Source organism: Poecilia mexicana, unplaced genomic scaffold (assembly GCF_051168715.1).
Source record: "Poecilia mexicana isolate PSO_F unplaced genomic scaffold, ASM5116871v1 scaffold_19, whole genome shotgun sequence".
NCBI lineage: Eukaryota > Metazoa > Chordata > Actinopteri > Cyprinodontiformes > Poeciliidae > Poecilia > Poecilia mexicana.
The window spans coordinates 24,572,495-24,593,618 of record NW_028263388.1 but is presented as its reverse complement, the minus strand read 5'-3'; the positions used below and the strand labels follow the sequence as shown (position 1 = coordinate 24,593,618).

General features: G+C 36.4%; 2 protein-coding genes across 2 annotated transcripts; one reads left to right on the top strand and one right to left on the bottom strand.

Moving 5' to 3' along the window:
• Positions 1-139: 139 nt before the first annotated feature.
• Positions 140-3,894, top strand: LOC106908462 (putative nuclease HARBI1). The gene is made up of 2 exons (XM_014974570.2): positions 140-1,875; positions 3,306-3,894. Exons 1-2 carry the CDS (start codon positions 1,182-1,184, stop codon positions 3,707-3,709), a joined length of 1,098 nt encoding a protein of 365 aa, XP_014830056.2. The 5' UTR covers positions 140-1,181; the 3' UTR covers positions 3,710-3,894.
• On the bottom strand, positions 3,804-20,490 carry LOC106908460 (receptor-type tyrosine-protein phosphatase H-like). Its single transcript, XM_088000956.1, has 22 exons — positions 20,161-20,490; positions 19,348-19,489; positions 18,982-19,242; positions 17,557-17,808; positions 16,993-17,244; positions 16,233-16,484; positions 15,473-15,724; positions 14,945-15,196; positions 14,525-14,776; positions 14,035-14,280; positions 13,670-13,900; positions 12,289-12,558; positions 12,117-12,210; positions 11,990-12,040; positions 11,802-11,883; positions 11,576-11,666; positions 11,416-11,492; positions 8,579-8,713; positions 7,408-7,530; positions 6,150-6,310; positions 4,731-4,866; positions 3,804-4,213 (listed from the first exon to the last, which is right to left on the bottom strand). Exons 1-22 carry the CDS (start codon positions 20,227-20,229, stop codon positions 4,085-4,087), a joined length of 3,810 nt encoding a protein of 1,269 aa, XP_087857082.1. The 5' UTR covers positions 20,230-20,490; the 3' UTR covers positions 3,804-4,084.
• Positions 20,491-21,124: the final 634 nt, after the last annotated feature.

Below are 21,124 nucleotides of genomic sequence, written 5' to 3'. Positions count from 1 at the left end.
ATCATCCTCAGTTTATGTCAAATTTTATTTATTTTGTAACAACTGATTTATGAGTCACTGAAAGTCTTCATTGTTGTATGTTGCAGTCTTTTATATATTTTATTGATATCAATATCTAGATTTTGATTAAATGTTAATACCAGTTTAAAGGTTCAGAAGAAAATCTTTAAACACAGGATCAAATATTTCTTAAATAGTTTTTTTTTTGGGATGGAATGAGCTGGGTTTTGTTTTATTGAATATTCTTGCTTTTATGGAGTTAAATTCTGTGCAAAATTATCCACAACCTCTGAACCTGCTGGAAAGATTTTATTTTTTTAATTAACTTTTATTTATACAGATTGTCTCATTGAGATTTAAGATCTTATTTACTAGAAAGTGTAAAAAGCCTAAAAATGGATATTTATTGCAGTGGTTCTATTATATGATGTTCACTTTATTTTTCACCTATTGCGATGATTTGATGGTGAAATAGAGACTGTACTGACTGCTGCAGCAGCCAGTCCATGTGTGACCTGCTCAGCATGCTGTGCTTGCTGGTGTTTGTGTTTAAATGTACATTTTGGATTTTCACATTATGATTTCTATTACTGCAGTTCATTTTAAAGTATTGTAAAAATCAACTCTAAAATTAGATGATTCAGGTATCCTAAAAAAATAAATACATAGAAATGTGTTATGAGCTTCATTATTAACAAATCATGTCAAAACATGCTAGCTTATGTTTAGTAAACTGTTAGTGTAAAAGCATCGCTAGCAAGAGGGAGATTAGTTTATTAAAGAAGTTTAGATAAAGTTATGATAAACTATTCGGTGATGGGTTGAGAGTTTTCTTAGCTGTGTTGGAGTTGTTAGGTCAAACTGTCTGCCGATGTTAATGTAGACCATAAAGCATAAATTTTACTGTACTTTATCTTTATGTCGTTGATTTGAGTTGATTATCTTATCGATATTTTGGCCAAAGGAAAAAAAAAATTAAATAAAAAAAATATATATAAATGACCACTAGAGGGCCCTAAAGTGTCATTGTTGGAAATTCTAATTACTTAAATTGTTAGAGGAAGAATCTTTTGTTTAGCTTTGAGCGCAGCAGCTGTTGTTTAGCGTAGCTTGTGTTACTTTGTTGCTTAGTTTGTTAGACCCGCAGCCGGTCGCGGTGTTTTGGCTGCATTTTGAACCACATGGCCTTCCCGGCGCCGGTGTGGCTCGCTGTCCAGGAGGAGCTGCTGGAAAGCGGCGAGCCAGAGGAGGACTGCGGCTCCCAGAGCTGTTTCGACGACTTTAACGACCAGGCTCTGTTTGAGACCTTCCACCTCTCCAGACCCTGCATAGCCTTCATCACAGACGCCGTCCGCATGCGCGTTAAGTCGGCCGCCTTTAAGAAGAGCCAGCCGCCGGTGGACGTGATGCTCATGACCGCGCTGAGCTACTACGCCCATGGCGTGTTTACCTCTTCCGTGCAGGCGAAGGCAGGGATCAACCAACCGGCCGCCCTGGTCAATGCGGTCAGCATCATCTCCGGGGTTATCGCGGGAATGTCGGACGTGTTCATCTCCTTCCCTCTGACCGCCGAAGCCAAAGCCAGAACCGCGTCCAGGATGGAGGAGCTCTGCGGGATCCCCGGCGTCCTGGGCGTCCTGGCCCCGGCGCACTTCAAGATCAGAGCCTCCCCCTATGACAAGAAGTCCTTCAAGTCGTTCATCAACACGCTGGGGTACACGTCGGTGGTGAGCCAGTTCATATGCGACTCTGAGGGAAACATCCTGAGCGTGGAGAAGTGCTGCGTGGGCGGCGCGTTTGAGCAGGAGCTGTGGGACTCCTCGTTCAAAGGGAAGGAGGTGGAGGACGACCTGCACGGACCTTTCTGGTTTATTGGTGAGGCATGAAAACGATGCAAAAACAAAACAGCAGTGGTGGTTTTTGCAGCAATGCCTCGTGCAACCTCCGCTTTTGCCCCCTCAACCACAACATGTGATAAAACACTTCCTTTATTGCTTAACTAATTGTAGCTCAGATACCATCTGACTCTTGTGCATGTATGCATGAAACCAGCCGGAACCTGGTCAGATAAATAGGTTATTTTGTTAAAAACAATTGTGCACCTCTTTTCCAAAGCTGCCCTGGGCAGAAACCAGAGTCCCATCAACTCCAAGGACTTTGGTTCAAATCCCAGTGTGGGGTTGATTAAAAATAACTGCAGTAATATGTTCCACTAATATTTTTTTTTACGTTAATCTGAACCATAATATGAGTTTAAAACACCCAATTCCTTTAAACTACTATTATTGTTCATGGTAATCCTATAAAGCAATTTATCGGTTTCGTTTTATCAGAGCTGTTCATCAGCTGGCAAATAGAATAAAGACAAAACTGCCGTAGTCACAATAAAGCCCAGCCCTTTAGTCACCAATGTATGAAAGAGGATTGGAGCCAAAACAGAAAATTCAGATTTTTTTTTCCTTCTCAGAACTCTTAAAAGAAGTCGGGGAGAATTTTCTTAGATGTGAATTCTTAGAAAGACTAGCAGCTGTTGGCAGTACACCAATAAATCAGCAGAGGACCCACAGATAATACTGAAGTAAGAGTAGCACTACTTCAACATATTTCTACTCAAGTAAAAGTACAAAGCAGCCATAGAAGAAATTAATTAGAGTAAAAAAGTATTTGGTAAAAAGTTTACTCAAGTAATTGGTTCACTGATCCTGATGATCAATAAACCAATTTCTTTTCTAGCAACAGCAGCTGCTGCTTTTTGTCCCAAATCCTGTTGAACCAGCAAGAATCCATCAAGTCCTTAGATTAAAACGCTTTATTAAAAGATAGGAGATTTAATTAGGCCAAATCAATTAAACACATGACAAATTAAAACAAATTCATTGTAATGATTTATCATTTATCTGTTTTTTTTCTCATTTTCTACCAAAAACTGGATGATAAAAGTCTTCAGTTTGGTGTTTTGGTCTCAACCGGCTCTTATTTTGAAGGACAATTTTGTTAACAAAGACTTCAAAATTCATTTTATGTGTTGTTTTATTTATCTTGATATTTAAAATGTCTTCCAGTTCCAGCAGTAAATGTTCATTAGAATTTATAGTTTACTGATCTTTTAGAATGCATTCTTGGATTATTTTACCATTACCGTTATATTTCTTAAAATGGTCTCAAAGCAACATTATCGTTTATCGCAATAACTTCTGGAACAATTTATCGTCCAGCAAAATTTGCTATCATGAGAGGCCTATATGTGACATTTCTATGCTTCGTTTTTGTCTAACTCGACTCATTTTCTCTGGTTTCCTGTGAAGGAGGGAAAGGCTACCGGTTGAGCAAACACGTCCTGACCCCCGTGTCCAACCCGGTGTTGGACCGCGAGGTCCGCTTCAACGAGGCGCACGCCAAGGTGCACCGCGTCATGCAGGGCATGCTCAGCGCCATGAAGAGGCGCTTCAGGTGTCTGCAGCAGCTCGGCTTTGCAGAAGAAGCCTCTCTGAACAAAAAGTCCAACATCATCAAGTCATGCAGCGTTCTGCACAATATCGCCAAAAAGTTTTCCGTCCCTCTGCCGCCACGGGCCGGGATGGGTGAACCGTCGTACCCGGGCAAGCCGTATACGTCTCCGATGGAGATCAACCTGGAGGCACTAAAAGCCCGACAGGAACTCATTGACAGGAACTTCTCTGCCTCCGTCGGCAGCCGGGACTCACCGTGAAGCAAAGAGGATCTGTGAAATTCATTCTGTTACCTTTGATGCAATTAAAGAAGAAAACATTGAAAGTTTTTTCTTCCAGTCAGGAAACTTTGGGTTGTTTTGAACATATAATGTTTTATTTCTATGTACAGATTACATTTTTATACTTGAATAATTTTATAATTCTAATAAAATTTATAACATTCTCTGGTCATTTGAAGGACATTTATTAATAATAATATAAGGCAGCATAATGGCAGAACCGGCAGATGTAAACTACAAAAGCATTTCTATACAGTATGAACACCATGTATAAGTGTGCTTTATATAATGACACTGTTGGCTCGTCATTATGTGCATCAAGTCTTAGTGCTGGGCTGAACCGGCGCCGTCGGGTCAGCGGAGCTGTCGGAGCGCCGTGGCGTTGACGTACATAAGGTCGCCGTTCTCATAAACGTTCTCCTCCTGGCCGCCGGGCGGCTGCAGGCTGTCCATGATGCACTGGTGCAGGAACACGTACTGGGACTGACGAGGGACATTTAGAAAAAAGATTTTTAATAGAAAAGTTCGATAACGATTTCCTTTTCGAGTAAAATTCAAGCTGACATCGGCAGTTCCAATATGATACCAATACTTTGTGCAAAAACACCTGATGTGTCTGATAAATCTAAAAAAAGTGAAGTAATTAAACTCTTCACTGCAAAAGAACACAAAACATTATTTTGTTACGTTGGGGTAGCAGCAGATTTACTGTTTTCCCTTCAGTCTGATTCATTGTAGGCTTAGAATTTCTCCTGCCTCTGAAAAGATGATCTTATTTAGGAAAGATCTCAATAATTTAGTTACTTTCTGCTTTTGTTAAGAATTATTGACGGATGTACTGGAATTTGTTTTACTTGCAAATTTACAGAAAGCTTAACAGCCAAATAACCATGCGGTCAATAAATCTATAAATAAACACCAAAAGCAGCTTTGTTACATTTTATGGGTGTTTGACGTGGAGATACGCTTCAGTAATAAACCTGCAGAGTGTTAGTTTTACCTCCGTCTGCACCATGTGAGATCGATGCTGCCTCATCTTGTAGACGAAGCTGTTGATGCCGACGGCCCGCTCCTGCTGCAGCTGCTGCAGCAGGACGTCCAGGGCGATGATGGTGCCCGTCCGGCCCACCCCGGCACTGATGGGAAAACAACAAATAGAAGCACCAGCATTTCTGGGTTAAAAGTATGAACATCAGCAACAGGAAACTACATGCAAATACTTCCGTATAACCATATTGTATTATACAGAAACCATTAAAAATATGTTACCTCTTCTATATAGCGTACACTAGACTTTTTGTGTGATTACTTCCTCTATTGACCCTTTGCAGTTACGTCACTTAATCATCCGAGGCGCCATGACGGTCGGAAGTGAGGGACGGGAGAATTGAACAGAGCTACTGAAACTGTTTTCCAAAGTTGTTTTTGCCCGTTTATTCTTGGCTTTTTCTTGTTCGAGTTCAGATAATTTGTCTGTGAACGTGACTCACCTGCTCGGGGCTCATAAACGGCGGGATTTACAAAGGCTGGAAACAGCTAGCTTAGAAACCGACCCGTACCTCCTCCTCCTGACGCGTTTATCAAATTTACGACCTTACCTGAATTCACACCACGTGATTTATATCACTACGTCATAAACAGCGTTTCCCTTTACACCGGAGAAAACTTAAAACTGTCCAAAAGACCAGATGCTAACCAGTTGTCTTCATACATGCTAGGCTACATGACGACGCTTCATTGTCTCCATGGTTACTAACGATTAGACCCGCATCTTCTCCATAATAGTTGCCAGACATTATTATTCACGATTCATCGCTGCTGTATCTTTATTCATTAAAAGTTAAATGACAAGTGTGGTTTCTATCCTTGCTGAGCGCCCTGCGACCATTTTTAAAGTGAAATCAACTAAATAGAAGCGATATTAGGTTTCATATGTCTGTTTTTTAAACTAGCTTTAAAGGAGGCGTTGGTTGTTTTGACGTCCATCATGGCGGAGTTCTGAGGAGCGTGACGTCACGTGTAAAGGGTCAATACTGAAGTTTACTTGACTCTTGTAAAACTTAGCTTCAGCTCACTAGAGCCCACCTGTATCAGCAAACAGTTAATAAAATGTGTGTGTTAAGAAAAACTGCAAATATCTAAATCTAGAGAAAGTCTTTTCTAAATTAGCTCTGTATGGAAACCTCTGCAGTGCGACTCAGAATGTGTTTACTTCCTAGTTCCGTTTTCTGAAAGCCACTCAAATTAAAACTGCAACCACTGCAGTTTTCAGGTTGATGTTATTTCTCCTTTATTTGCTCAAAATTTCTGTCTTAAAAACTTTCATAACTAGAAATTGGAAAGTTGTCAGCATTAATATGTACGAATCAGCCCTGCAGCTAGTTGGTGCCTATTGGAGTCTCCTTGTCGTTTTGTTTACCTGCAGTGAACTACGGTTGGTGCTTTGCTCCCTTCGCTCTCTATATGTTTCCTCACAAGTCCTCTGAAACGGATCAGGATTTCTGTGCCCTGAGGTACTCCATGGTCAGGCCATGCAGTGAAGTGGAAATGCTTCACCGTCCGTTCCTCTGAATCCTTCATCTGCATAAAATAAGTTATATTTATGCATTTGAGAGGTTATAACGGGTCAATGTTAAACTATAGCCAATAAAAATCCATATTTCCTGTAAGCAGTATAAAAAAGATCAAAGAAACAGTAAAAGGTGGGGTTCTGTGGAGAGGTATTGAGCAGTCAGCATCTTACCTGGAGTAAGAAGCAGATTAAACAGTTTGGAAAAACGATAATAAAAACTTGCATTAGTAATGGTTTACTAATTAGAAAAATTTGAAATTGAACAATTTGAAGTTTTCAACCAAAAAACAATCTATAAAGTGACTTGGTGGCAAAAATAATACTTTTTTAATTTAAGTGGATAGTTTTGAATTTTTAAACTGAGTTTTAAGTCAATGATTTGTTGTTGATCTTCTATGTGAAACACATACTCTCTAGACCAGCTAAAACATTGTTTAGCAGTATTTCCTCTTTTTATATCTCTTCATGTTTTACAAAGGAAAATCAATCATTGGTGTTTACATGGAAATACATACAAATGCAATGCGAACCTGTTGAAATTTTAAAGGTTCATAAAAGAGAATATTTATATAAACAGCTGCAATATTTTTGAGACTGGAGTTATTTTAATTTGCATCAGTTGGTTGCTAACTAGCCATTAGCTTCTACCTCTTATGTTAACTTACAACCTTTTAACAGAACCTCACCTCAGAAATTTCAAACTATCCCTTTATGTAAAAGCTGTTTTGTTCATTTTTATTCTGTATTTTTATTAAGTAATTCCTCTGACTGCAAATGTTAACTGTTTATGTGTTTTACATGGAGGGCTATTGCTAGCAGGTAATGGTGCTAACAGTCTTAATTTTAAATAGATCAGACTACTTAAATTACTATTGAAATGCAAAATTGAAATGCAAAATTAACCTATTATTAAAATCTGAAGTAAATGATTTGCATGATGCGTTTAAAACAGATCTGCTGTAGGATTTGAACAAATCCTAAACATGAGCTAGCTGTGCTAACGTTAGTCTGTTTGGGGGAATCTGTTTTTCTCCAGACTGAGATCCAGCAGGTAAGACACTGACTTCATTTTATTTCTCTTTGAAATGTAAGAAATTTTACTTGCATGTTTCACTTTAAACTCCCTCAGAACCCAGTTGGACTCTCTCTCCTCAGACGTTTTGGAGACAATCAGATCTCCATGAGCACAAGGGCTCCTGTCTTCAGGCCAGTATTGTTCACATTTGGTCTACAAGAAGAAAACACACAAAAAATGACAATTATGCTTGTTCTGTTACTGCATTGGTTTGCTTCATGCTCACATATCAATTTAATCACCAAATATCAAGAGAACCAAAAGATTTGTACACTGTAAAACATTTGAGTTGTGTCTACTGTCTTCTACTCTTTAAGTCAAATACATTTAGTGAGTTTTAGATTTTGAACCTAAATGGGTGAGTTTGTGACATCAATCAATCAATCAAATTTTATTTGTATAGCACATTTCAGCAGCAAAGCATTTCAAGGTCCTTTACATAATTAAAGGGAAAAAAAAGAACAGCATGTGACATTGAATAAACAGTAAGAAGTTGTGTTAACTTTTTATTAAGAGTTGAATAAACAGAGTTTTTAGGTTTGCACTTTAAAAACTGAAAGAAGAAAAAGTCAGGAGTGGGAATTATTTCCCAGAATGCTTAGCGGCGTGTTTCTGTCTCCTGAGATGGAAGTGTGTTACGTTGATCTGACTCTTGTTCTGTTCACACTAAATGTTTCTGAGCTGAATTCATTCAGATGTTTCATAAAATTCATCATCAGATCAGAAATTTGGTTCATGTGATTTGAAACAAGAATTTAAATTATTCTACAGTGAAATAAGTCGTTATTTTAACTTGATATTGTGAGTAAAATAACAGAGAAATGTGGCTCTTTAACTGGGTGAGGACAGTTTTTTTTCTTGCATTTTGTGAAATAATTATTTGGTTTAAATTGCAGCATTAAGTTAAAACTCACAATTTAAGATTAATGAACTTAAAAAACAAAGTTTAGACAACTTGTCTCTTGTTGTTAAATCAACTTCATGAACTTTAATTTCTGAGCTAAAACCAAAACTATTTTGGTTAACTGTTTGAGGACCTGTTAATAAATTATGCTCGTTGACTTAAATGTCATTTTCTAGGCAGCAGGTGGACTTTCATTTTCACGTTAAACCACCTTCAAATGTTTTACAGTGCATCTTTTTCTTTCATTTCAGGTTTAAACTTCCCTAAAATCTGTAGAACATTTTCCAGAAAACATACCCGCCCTGCTTCAACACAGTTGGTAACCATGACGATTCTCTTCACTTTTTGCTCCCAAACCATCCTCCAGAAATCACCGACCGTGTTGGGCAGAGGACCCTGACAGGCGATGTACTCTTTGCTGCTGCTGTAGCCCTGAAAAAGAAGACGATCTTTATAAAGCTTTTATACGACCTAAACCCTTCAGGTTTCATGCTGACATCAATATTAACGTCAACATCAACATACACAGAAAACAATTCGCTTAAACTGAATACCACACTTCTCTGTACCCATCAAGCTTATCAAACTTCTGCTTTCTGATTTAAGCACATGGATCATCAGTTTTATGTAAAAATCCTTAGTAACGCTTTACTGTAAGCAAGGCATAACATCTAGATAAGATTTACTAATGATTATCAGTAATCTGGTCCTTATTCAAACAAAGAACACAATGATTAAAAGAACTAAAGCTTATAAATAGAGCAGAAGTCATTAGGAAACCAAAGGTCAAACCACACCTGCAGATGCAACAAAATGCCCAGGAAAGACTAAAAATGCTATAAACAAATAAAATATGTATTTTTCAGGGGAAATGACTATATAATAACACAAAAGGCATAATAAGATTTTAGTTTGCAGGTGACTGAATTATTTTATGACCACATCTGCAGAGAGACCTTGAGAACAATCCTGCAGCAATGAGGAAGACGACTGCCAAGACGCCGTAAAAAGAATAAAAGGAAGTTACCAGAAAAGCTCTATGATTAACAGTTTACCAAAGTTCAAAGTCTAATATATAAACTCCTACAAACGGTAACTGATGCCTCAGTTTGGACTTTGAAGTTAGTAAGTTTTTATCTCATCCACCAACATTAAAATATGCTGCTGAAAAAGGGATCAAGATTATTTTATTAAACTGTTCAAAGCTTGCAACAGAAAAATGACCTCTTATGATTTGACACCTCAGTTATCTTGTTCTGTTGATTCTGTCAACTTCCTCCTTTTAGATTTTTCTACAGTTTTATGACTTATTATCACGCCTCTCTGGGTTTGGTGAAGCTTTTCTCTTCAGTCTTTTGAAGCAACTTTTGTTATTCAAAGCTAAATATCAAATTCAACACCAACAGCAATGACATGAAAGTTTAACCGTAGATTAAATGACTTCATTTGTTCCCTTATGTAAATATGTAAACTCTAGCAGGTCGCTGGCCGTCTTGCTCTGCAGACTTTGTACAAAATTATCAGAACGCAAGACAACATAAAATAGGAATAAGATATTACAAAAGTTACCAAAACGCAACTAATAAATGCTTCAGCTTTATGAAAGCAAATTTAAAATCAAGAACTGTAGCAATAGGATTCACGGTTCAGTTATCAAAGCTGCTTCCTCTTACAAAACTCACTCATAAGATGAATAGAGCTAGATTTGCACATCTATAAATTCTCTCTCAGCTGTCAGTTCTGCTTTGAGGGGATTTTTGTGCATTTTATAAAACAGATTTATTTTTCTGTTTTGCATTCCTGATGCAGTGCTCACCCTTGACCTTTTCCAATCTGAATGTTTGTTCAGATTTAAGATGATGGACCAACACAAAGCACAGCACAATTCTGAAGTGGAAGGAAAATGACACCAGATCTTTTGCATTTCTTTAAAAAGAAACAGATGAAAAGCATTTTACGATCTGTATTCAGTCCCATTTACCTCGATGCCTCTAAATAAAACCCAGAGAAACCAAAGCTATCAGATGGCGCGCATGTGAGAAAGAGCGGCTCTGTTTCCTGCCTCAGAGGTTTTTAACTGAACATTAGTGAACAAACTGCACCATGAAGACAAACACAGCAGACAGGACTACACATAACTCTGGCAGATGTAGATTAAATGGTAAAATATCAGTTTTATTTGCATCTATTAAAAAATGGCATTAAAAATGATTTATATCCTTCTAAGGATGAAATAATCTTATAATATTCCATAAAGAAGCATGTTAGATCTAACCTTCTGAAAATAAAAACATGCATTTTCTTCCCTGATTTAACAGAAAACCCTTTATTCAGCCAATATTTTAATGATTTACTGGATTTAACGTAGCTGCCCACATTCAGACACCAAGGCTTCTGACCTTCGCTGTAATCTTTAACATCACTGAGTCCAGCTAGATGTTGATCTCTGACTCGGCCTGTCACCATAATAAATTCTGCTGGATGATAAATTGTTCCAGAAGTTATTGCGATAAACGATAATATTGTTGTTTTGAGGCCATTTTTAAGTGATATAGCGGTAATGGCAAAATAATAATGCAAGAAAACATTCTCAAAGAAACTTTAAAGTAAACTTTAAATTCTAATGAACATTTACCACTTGAACTGGAAGACATTTTAAATATCCAAAATAAACAAAACAACAAATAAAATCAATTGTAAAGTCTTTGTAAACAAAATTGTCCTTCAAAATAAGAGCTGGTTGAGACCAAAACACCAAACTGAAAACTTTATCATCCAGTTTTTAGTAGAAAGAGAGAAAAATATATAAAAGTTAAATGATACCAATGGAAATTATTGAGTTTGCTTTAAATTATCATGTGATTAATTGATTTACTGATTATTGTGGACGTATGTCTGAATTATGTTGGAAATTCTGACTCATCTTTTAATGACGAGTCAGAAATAAAAAGTTTTGTGTCATCAGCATGTAGTAAGAGATGTTGTTGTGCTTCATAGTGTTTGCTAGGAGAAGTTTATAGATGCTAAATAAAAGTGTCCCAAGAATGGAGCCCTGAGGAACCCCACATGTGATTCTCATGAGCTCAGATTACAAAACAGTTGCCACGGCAACATGGCTGCAGAGTCATACTTACTGGTAAGTAATTAGCATTTATGTAGTCCAAGATATTGTTTGGAGTTGGTGTATTTAGTTTCACTCGACTCCAATCATCTAGCAGGAGAATGAAAACATGATTTAAAAATAAAAAAAGATAAAATACCACAGAAACACCAACAGGAACACGGTGGACTCACAAGGAAGGATGTTGGTGAAGCGGTTCTTCCCTCTGTTTTCTGGCAGAGTCGCAGCTTTTTGGGTTTGGTTTGTGCCAGCAGGAGCGAGGGACTGAGAGGAAGCAGAGAACGACACACCACGAAATGAAACGAGGGCGAAATGATCAACCTCAGCTTCACAGAACGACAGAAACTTTATCTGGAAACGTAACGGAGAAGAGAGGAAGTGTTAAAGATCTGGATGCACCTCATACTCCTGACTGAAACCTCGGTTATCATCCAAACTCAGCTGGTGGTAGTGGTCTGGGAATCTGGCTACAGGGATGACTCTGAAACAAAAACAGTAGAAATATTAGATAAATGTTGTTCTTGGTTATTTTTAGGCTGTGATTTCCACTGAGGGTTAAATTTGGAGATAAAGAAGCTCAAACTCACTTCCCCTTTGAATCTGGCTTTTTGGATCCAGAGAGGAAAGACTTTTTTCTGCTATGGGAAGAGAAACAAAACATTAATTATTCAGTTATTAACTTCATAGAGGTAATTAGTGACGGAGGAAACTCACCGGATAATATCTGGCTTTTTACGGACAAGAAATACAATCACACAGATGAGAACAACAATAAGCAGAACACCGAAGACAGATCCTCCAATGACTCCTGGAAGGATTCATTTAACAGCTTAGAGAAATTATTACTTCATAAAGCAAAACAGAAAATGTGTGTAGTTTTTCTCACCTCTGTTATCAGTTGAACAGAAGAAACTGAATGGTTCAGATTTTAAGGGATCAGCTTCAGTTTCCAGCTTTGAATTCACAGAGACTTTATACGTTTTGGCAGGTTGAAGTCCGTCCACAATGAGCTGATTCTCATCTGGGTTTAAAGTGACAGTTTTTCCATTTATGGTGAGTTCACCTGTCGTCCAAACACCAACCGGTTGGTCCCATTTAATCAGAGCGCTGTAGCCAGAACCCCAGTAGCTGCAGTGAGCAAATATAGAAGGAGGAACTGGAGGAAAGAACCAGAAAATTAATCAGAAAGAATTAATAATATAAACAGATGTAAGTACTGGTTTGTCAGCTTTATATCATAAACCTCTGATACTAGTATTCCTATCTAGTACTAATCCACTGCATTTTATAACTAAATATTTTCATGTATTAATGTATTTCTGTGCTCCTTTAATTTACTTATACAAACCATAAAACAATAATAAAACCCTTAAGTTGGAGTCCACTTTCTGCTTCTAGTACAGTTAAATGAACTGATTATTTGCAAGGATTTAATTTGGAAGCAAAAATTAGATGTGTAAATAAGTAAAATGTCAAACATATTTAGATGAGACATTTGGGGGAAGGATTTAAAAGCTTTGTCTTCTTATTATTCCTTTTTGAACTGAATATGGAAGTTTTATTTTTGTTTTTATGTTTAATTACTATTATGTATACTTTTTGGTTTTCTTATTTTTTTTCTCTGACATTTTACTTCTTTGAAATAAAGATTTTGTTTCATTTCAAATATACTCAGTCTAAGACTTATTATTAGTTTAACATGACGGTAACACTTTATTTGAAGGGGGTTGAATAAGACTGTCATGACACTGTCATAAACATGTCATAACACATGTCATGAACATGAATAAGCCTTCATGAATATTTATGACTGTTGTCATAAAGCGTCATTCGGTAAATTATGACACTTTTAATACAAAGTTGACATTATTCAAAATGTCTTTGTTATGACAACTTGACATTAACCAGGAAATCATTACTGATATAAATTTGTTATAAAAGTATTACTGATTGCACTTTAAAAATTAGGTAACTTTATGTTATTAAAGGTAAAGTTTAATCAGTAATGATTTCTTGGTTAATGTCAAGCTGTCATAACAAAGACATTTTTAATAATGTCAACTTTGTATTAAAAGTGTCATAATTTACCGAATGACGCTTTATGACAACAGTCATAAATATTCATGAAGGCTTATTCATGTTCATGACAGGTGTTATGTCATGTTTATGACAGTGTTATGACAGTCTTATTCAACCCCCTTCAAATAAAGTGTTACCAACATGATTTCTGTTATAATAAAAAGTTACAATGAGTGTTTTGTACTTACTGATGGTTTTGCTGATGCTACACTGTGGATAAAGTTCAGACGATGTTTCATACAGTAGAGAAATCTCATAGGTTGCTCCAGGATGGAGGCCAGAAAATTTCACGGTTTTCCCTTCAGGACTGATGAGAGTTTCAGATCCATAAGAGGCCGTAGCTTTGGAGAACAAGCCTTCAACTGTTCCCTGGATCGATGAGTTGGTGACACTCCAGGATACGGCACTGCAGTCGATTTCTGGAATATTAAATGAATTATTCATTTACAAAAGGTTCAATTACACTAAACACTTCAGCCAATAATAATGCACATTATAATTAAGATTTCTATTTCTAGAAATTCAGAAAAAATGTAAAGACTTGTATACATACTTGTTACTATGATACCAGTATAATCAGAGCTCCTGAGTCCAGAGAACAGAGTGATGATGCTGAATGAATACTTTGTTCCAGCCTTTAGATTTTCTACTGAATATGTAACTAGATCAATTTTAGTAATGTTTTCCTGAAGCTCGTCAACTTTAAACTCGTATTCCCAGCCTTTATTTGGATCCTCCCACTTTAGAACGGCTCCATTTACAGAGCGCTCTACATTTACTGAAGACACCTGAGGAGGAACTGAGGAAACGAAAACACAATACAAGCATTATTTTGTTTCTTATGATAGTGAAAATAATGATAATAAACAAATTAACCATTGAAATGTTATAAAGTTCTCTTGTTTTGTCTTCATTGACAAAAAAATAAAGAATTAATAAAAGATCTAGTTCATCATTACCATTCCAGCATTATATACGTTGTCTTTTATTCTTAAATAAAACCCTAAGGTTTCCCTGTAGTGATGTTTTCTCAGATTTCTTACCAGTAGGTGCAGTGATTGTTGCTCCTCTGCTTCTGGTGTAATCAAACACACTGAAGATCCAGAAATCATATCTGGTTCCACTGTCCAGACCTGAGATAGTTTGTGTCACAGTTTCATCTGATGTTGTAATATTTATCTCCGTTTCTTTATAAGCAACTCTGTAATCTGTGATGTTTTTTACTGGTTTCCACTGCAGAGTTATACTGGTCTCAGTTTGTTCTGCTGGGCTGAACTCTGCTGGGTTCTGAGGAGCTGAAAGAGACAAAAAGGAGAAAAATGATTAGATGATGTCTTCAATAAAAAGGTTTTTAATTTGGTAGGGTTTTATTTTCACCGTTCTACTTCAGTGTTAATAAAGATATAAGTAAATAAGGAGGTAAATGTTAAGTCACATTTATCTCATAAGAATGAACATCTCACCAGTGACTGCAGTGATAGTTGCTCCATCACTTCTGGCGTAATCAAACACAGTGAAGAGAGTGAAGGTGTATCTAGTAGCACTGGTCAGACCTGACACTGTGTGATTTCCTCCTTCTGCAGAGTGAGTAATGTTGACCTCGTCTCCATTGTATGAAAGAGTATAAGTGTCGATGTTTCCCACTTTGCTCCACTCCAGAGTTATGCTGGTCTCAGTTTGATTGATGTGATCAAAATTTTCCGTTTTCCGAGGAGCTACAATGTGAACGCGAACATAAAGCAACTATTGTTAGAAATTAATAAAACATCTCTGAACAGTAAAGTTAAATTCCTCGGTACTCGTTGTATTGCAGCTTGGCTTTATGTGTGGCAGCAACATCTGGACAAAGTAGATCATTACAAGAAAAACAAAGAAATTACAACTTTTTCTGTTTGGTATTTTTTTATGGATCCAGAATCATTAAGATTTAAATTTCAATGCATGTGCCTGTATTATATTTTAATATAAATTACATTTAATTAACATCTCACCAGTGACTGCAGTGATAGTTGCTCCATCACTTCTGGCGTAATCAAACACAGTGAAGAGAGTGAAGCTGTATCTATTGGCACTGGTCAGACCTGACACTGTGTGTTTTCCTCCTTCTGCAGAGTGAGTTATGTTGACCTCGTTTCCATTGTATGAAAGAATATAAGTGTCGATGTCTCCCACTTTGGTCCACTCCAGAGTTATGCTGGTCTCAGTTTGTGTGCTGCTTTCAAACCTGTCAGTATCACGTGGAGCTACAATTTATACATGAAAAAAAAAGAAACATTAAAAGAATTGTTATATTTTACTTCTAAACCTAAGAAAAGTTACGAAAAGTTTTACGATTATATTTCGTTTAAATAATTTTTCCTTCAAAACCCCCACATGAAAAAACAACAACCTTATAACACTGAAGTGTCTAAATTCACATTTAGTAGAAAATGTGTTAACAGATAAAATATAACAAAATTTCTCCAGCCAAAAAAAGCAGCAAAAGTAAATTATTACATAAACCTGGTAGCGCTGATATTATAACGTGAAAAATGTGTTTCATGCTTACAAAGAGCTTTGCAAAAATGTTCAGAAGAAAAGACTTCACAAAACTAACCGACGCAATATACTTTGCAAAATGTATTTTAGCAGATTTTTCTTTATTGTGGTTTTTGTTAATTTAAAGTGAAAGTCTGATGAACCAAGTAATAGTTACCATAGAAACCTCCAGAGCAGTTTTAGTAAAAAGATAAAAAGAAAAACACATCTCACCAGTGACTGCAGTGATAGTTGCTCCATCACTTCTGGCGTAATCAAACACAGTGAAGAGAGTGAAGCTGTATCTATCAGCACTGGTCAGATCTGACACTGTGTGATTTCCTCTTTCTGCAGAGTGAGTTATGTTGACCTCGTTTCCATTGTATGAAAGAATATAAGTGTCGATGTTTCCCACTTTGCTCCACTCCAGAGTTATGCTGGTCTCAGTTTGTGTGCTGCTTTCAAACCTGTCAGTATCACGTGGAGCTACAATTTATACATGAAAAAAAAAGAAACATTAAAAGAATTGTTATATTTTACTTCTAAACCTAAGAAAAGTTACGAAAAGTTTTACGATTATATTTCGTTTAAATAATTTTTCCTTCAAAACCCCCACATGAAAAAACAACAACCTTATAACACTGAAGTGTCTAAATTCACATTTAGTAGAAAATGTGTTAACAGATAAAATATAACAAAATTTCTCCAACCAAAAAAAGCAGCAAAAGTTAATTATTACACAAACCTGGTAGAACTGATATTATAACGTGAAAAATGTGTTTCATGCTTACAAAGAGCTTTGCAAAAATGTTCAGAAGAAAAGACTTCACAAAACTAACCGATGCAATATAGTTTGCAAAATGTATTTTAGCAGATTTTTCTTTATTGTGGTTTTTGTTAATTTAAAGTGAAAGTTTGATGAACCAAGTAATAGTTACCATAGAAACCTCCAGAGCAGTTTTAGTAAAAAGATAAAAAGAAAAACACATCTCACCAGTGACTGCAGTGATAGTTGCTCCATCACTTCTGGCGTAATCAAACACAGTGAAGAGAGTGAAGCTGTATCTATTGGCACTGGTCAGACCTGACACTGTGTGTTTTCCTCCTTCTGCAGAGTGAGTTATGTTGACCTCGTTTCCATTGTATGAAAGAATATAAGTGTCGATGTTTCCAACTTTGCTCCACTCCAGAGTTATGCTGGTCTCAGTTTGTGTGAAGGATTCAAACTTGTCAGTATCACGTGGAGCTACAAAATTAAATATTTACAGAATTACATGTTTTACTTCTGAACATCAGCAGGTCAGATGTTACTTCCTGCAAAGTTTACAATCAACATTTTTAATTCTGTTATTTTCTTTTTAAAGTTATGTGAAATTAAATCTACTGCAAAAAACCCCAGAAAAAGTAACAGAGTAAAACTGGTCAGTAATGTTTTTAAGCCGTTTTTTCTTTGGTGTTTGAACAGGCAGAAAATCATTCAAATTAGAGTCTAAATGAATCAGGCAGACATATAAAGTATAGAGAGTAATATAAGCAAATAAACTATTTTACGTCTCACCAGTGACTGCAGTGATAGTTGCTCCATCACTTCTGGCGTAATCAAACACAGTGAAGAGAGTGAAGCTGTATCTATTGGCACTGGTCAGACCTGACACTGTGTGTTTTCCTCCTTCTGCAGAGTGAGTTATGTTGACCTCGTTTCCATTGTATGAAAGAATATAAGTGTCGATGTTTCCCACTTTGCTCCACTCCAGAGTTATGCTGGTCTCAGTTTGTGTGCTGGGTTCAAACCTGTCAGTATCACCAGGAGCTAAAATGTGAGGGAGAACAAAAACCAATTTTATTTTAGAAATTGTGTATTTCTCTTGCAGAGACACCAGCAGTCTGCCTACAAACTACATGTTAGCAGTTCACAGAAGTTTAATTCACTTTCAATATTACATTTAAACAAAAAAGGCAATAGAAAAAACGTTCAGATAAAAAAAGGTAGGGTTGATGATTTCAAAATAAATAATAAATGAAAAACAATTATTTAAATATTTAAGAATAACTAATAAAATGCCACCAGCTGTAACTAAGAGACATTTAAGGAGAAAATTTTCTTAAGGCTCAATCCAGTCTTAAATTTAAGTTGGTGAATGAATAACATTACAAAGAAATAATGAGATTATTTTGCATGAAATCGTCTAGAGAGGAAATGAATGAATAATATGTTTCACTTAAACATTAAATCAAACGTTGAAATGACTCTTTTTTTCAATACAAATCACTGCTGGAATGAAAATTTGATTTGGTTTAAAGAAGAACAAGAACATTTGGAGGTGAAAAGAGCTACAAGTGGAGAAGCTGTGAAATGAGAAACTTTTTTTCAGATCCGTGATTTGAAACACGGGAAATGCTCTTCAATATTAGCTAACATCACAAACACCTAATAACTTGTGATCTATGTTGAATTTGTAATTCCTCTATAACATTTAACCAGGCACAGAGACTATATTACCTTTTATTATTGGAGAAAAAAAACAACTGTGGGAAGATTTTCTTCTCTGGTTTTGATATTTTAAATAAAGACTGAAACCGGCTCTAATGCTTTTCATCGTTTTGCTTTAACTGGTAACATTTTCCTACCATTATAAAAAAGAATGTGGGTTTCACTTTGTGTAAGTGATTTAAATTATGTTGCATCACAGAGAGTTAACATGTGAAAACGTAAACAAAAAGATTTTGAGGAAAATTATTTAAAAATTATTTCAATTTAGTTGGGAAAGTTGTTCAAAATCTAATAATTCCAATGAAAGCAACACTTTAACAAAGCTATGGTTCGATTTGGACAAACCTATAACTGAGTTTTATGATCACAGATAATGTAATATATAAATGAAGAACAAAAAATACATCTTAAGATTAAAGTTACATTATTTGTCAGATTAAAGCGATGTTGGTACCAATAACGTTAACATATGAGCTTTAGAACATCACCAACCTGTAACTGCAGTAAAATTATATCCAGAGCTGCTGAGTCCATTGGCCACAGAAAAAAGAGTGAAACTGTATCTTTTCCCAGCAGTCAGACCAGAGACCACATACATTACTGTGTCTTCATGACTGTCAGGCACATTGACAGCTTCACCTCCTTCCCTCTCCAGTCTGTATGTTGAGACACTGCCAACCTTATTCCACTGCAGAGTTATACTGGTTTCACTCTGTGTCACCAGAGTTACACTGGCTACATCAGGAGGAGCAGCTGCAGGACAAAAAGCAGACGGTGTCAACTAGAAAAAAGCTTTGAGAGTAATCTGTAATTAATGATATGTCACTGTCAAAAATGGAAGAAGCAGTTCAAACTAACTGGGTTTGGGTGTTGTTGTTGTTGTTGTTGTTGTTGTTGGTGTTGTTGTAGATATTGATGACAAAAAAGTAGTTCCTATCCTCTCCGATCCTGTCCCGTTTCTTGTAGTTTGTTTTATTGTTGTATTGCAGTCTGCTACAACCTGAACCAGGATTCATCAACACACATTTTACACTTTATTCTTTAAAAACAACCGTAGTGAAATTTGACCGTAAAACCGTCACTTTTGACGTCAAAACTATGCAATCCAAAAGTAACAACGGGTGATTTTGATACTGGTGTGAAGGAAATACGGAAATCATGAGAGAATTTCAAACTCAAATTACAGATTGAAGTTGTTTTAGTAATTAGGAACAACAAATATACGTAACAATCTCAACAATCCAACTGAAGCACTGACAAGGTGCCAAACTTTGACTATACTTGATGCTTTTTTGAAAAGGACAAAGCAAACCTACACACAGGTACTTCTGTAGAACATGAAACTTTCAATTTCTCTTCTTGGACAAATAAAAACAATCAACTGTTGGGGAAAAATACACTAAACTTGCAAATTTATGTCCATTAATTCATATATTAGTTTCTCTTTAAAACAAGTGGTAAATGATTCATTTCTCACAGTCTGTTATTATAAAATATTTGCTGTTTTCTGTGTAGACTGATTTTTTTTGTCAGTTGTCTTTAGACTGAAGTACAGCGATGACTATCATGAGCCCCTCTGTGGTTAACACTGTTTCCTTTTGTTGAGGTTCAGCGTTTTTCACACAGCTGCAGCTTCTGATCCAGTAAATGTAAAGACGATACAGAACTTACCAAAAGCAGGCTGAAGAGTAACAGGACGACTGAGGTGGATCTGAGTGATAAAATCTCCATCTTTGTCATTGATTATTCCCCTAAAATCACATGAACAAGCAGAGGCTCGTCTCCGCTGTCAGGTAAACCTCAGCTCTTCCACCTCATGTGTTGACTGAAGCAACAAATTTCCCCCAGCTTGCTGCTGATTCAGAGCCGTAATAAATCCAGTGTTGACTTTTAATTCCTAGCCAGGTCCTCCTTTTGTAACCTCTGGTCCCTTCTCTTACTCAAAGTGACACAGTAAATAACTGCTTCTCCTTTTTAGACTTGTGTGAGCTCGGGGACCTTTGCCCCGCCTGGCACTTCCTTATTAACGGTTATAGTTGCTGCTTTCAAAGGGACATCGATCAAGCAGATTTGCCTGCTTTGCAAGTTTATTAGTGTTGATTGCTTTATATCAGCTGTAACTGTCTGCTTCAGGGTTATGACCAGCTCATTCCTTAAGTCATCCGTAAATAAAGGTAAACATCTATAGACGTCTTGTGATGTCGACATTTAAAGTTTTACTTCTTTAAAATATTCATCTGTTCTGGTTTTGTTAAAGATTTTGTCTGCCTGCTTGTCTGTTCACAGTTTGAGCGAGTTGTGATATTTATGGCTTCCTTGCGGTTTGGACCTATAAGGAACTGCAAACTGAAAATGTGAAAGGCAGAGCAAAAGTCCAACCCGTTTATTGAACTAACACATTTAGTTGGCCTCAATAAAAGCTTCACAAAGAGCAAAGAGCCTCTTAAAACCATCTAACCGCAGGGGGAACATGTGAAGGAAGTATCCTTCCTCAATGATAATTTTCCACAACCATTAATGATAAAACTTTACAGCAGAACTTTAATTACCTTCCGTGTTTCAAACAGAGCGCAGCTTGTTTCAGATGCTTTTATAAAGATGATTTATTCAACATTCATGATAAATTATAGGATTT

Coding starts and splice junctions, on each gene's coding strand:
- LOC106908460 (XM_088000956.1), bottom strand. CDS start 20,229: ATGACAAAGATGGAGATTTTATCACTCAGATCCACCTCAGTCGTCCTG. Junction 16,485..16,992: donor AACTATCACTGCAGTCACTG/GTGAGATGTGTT, acceptor TATAAATTGTAG/CTCCACGTGATACTGACAGG. Junction 14,281..14,524: donor AACAATCACTGCACCTACTG/GTAAGAAATCTG, acceptor TCGTTTCCTCAG/TTCCTCCTCAGGTGTCTTCA.
- LOC106908462 (XM_014974570.2), top strand. CDS start 1,182: ATGGCCTTCCCGGCGCCGGTGTGGCTCGCTGTCCAGGAGGAGCTGCTG. Junction 1,876..3,305: donor CGGACCTTTCTGGTTTATTG/GTGAGGCATGAA, acceptor TTTCCTGTGAAG/GAGGGAAAGGCTACCGGTTG.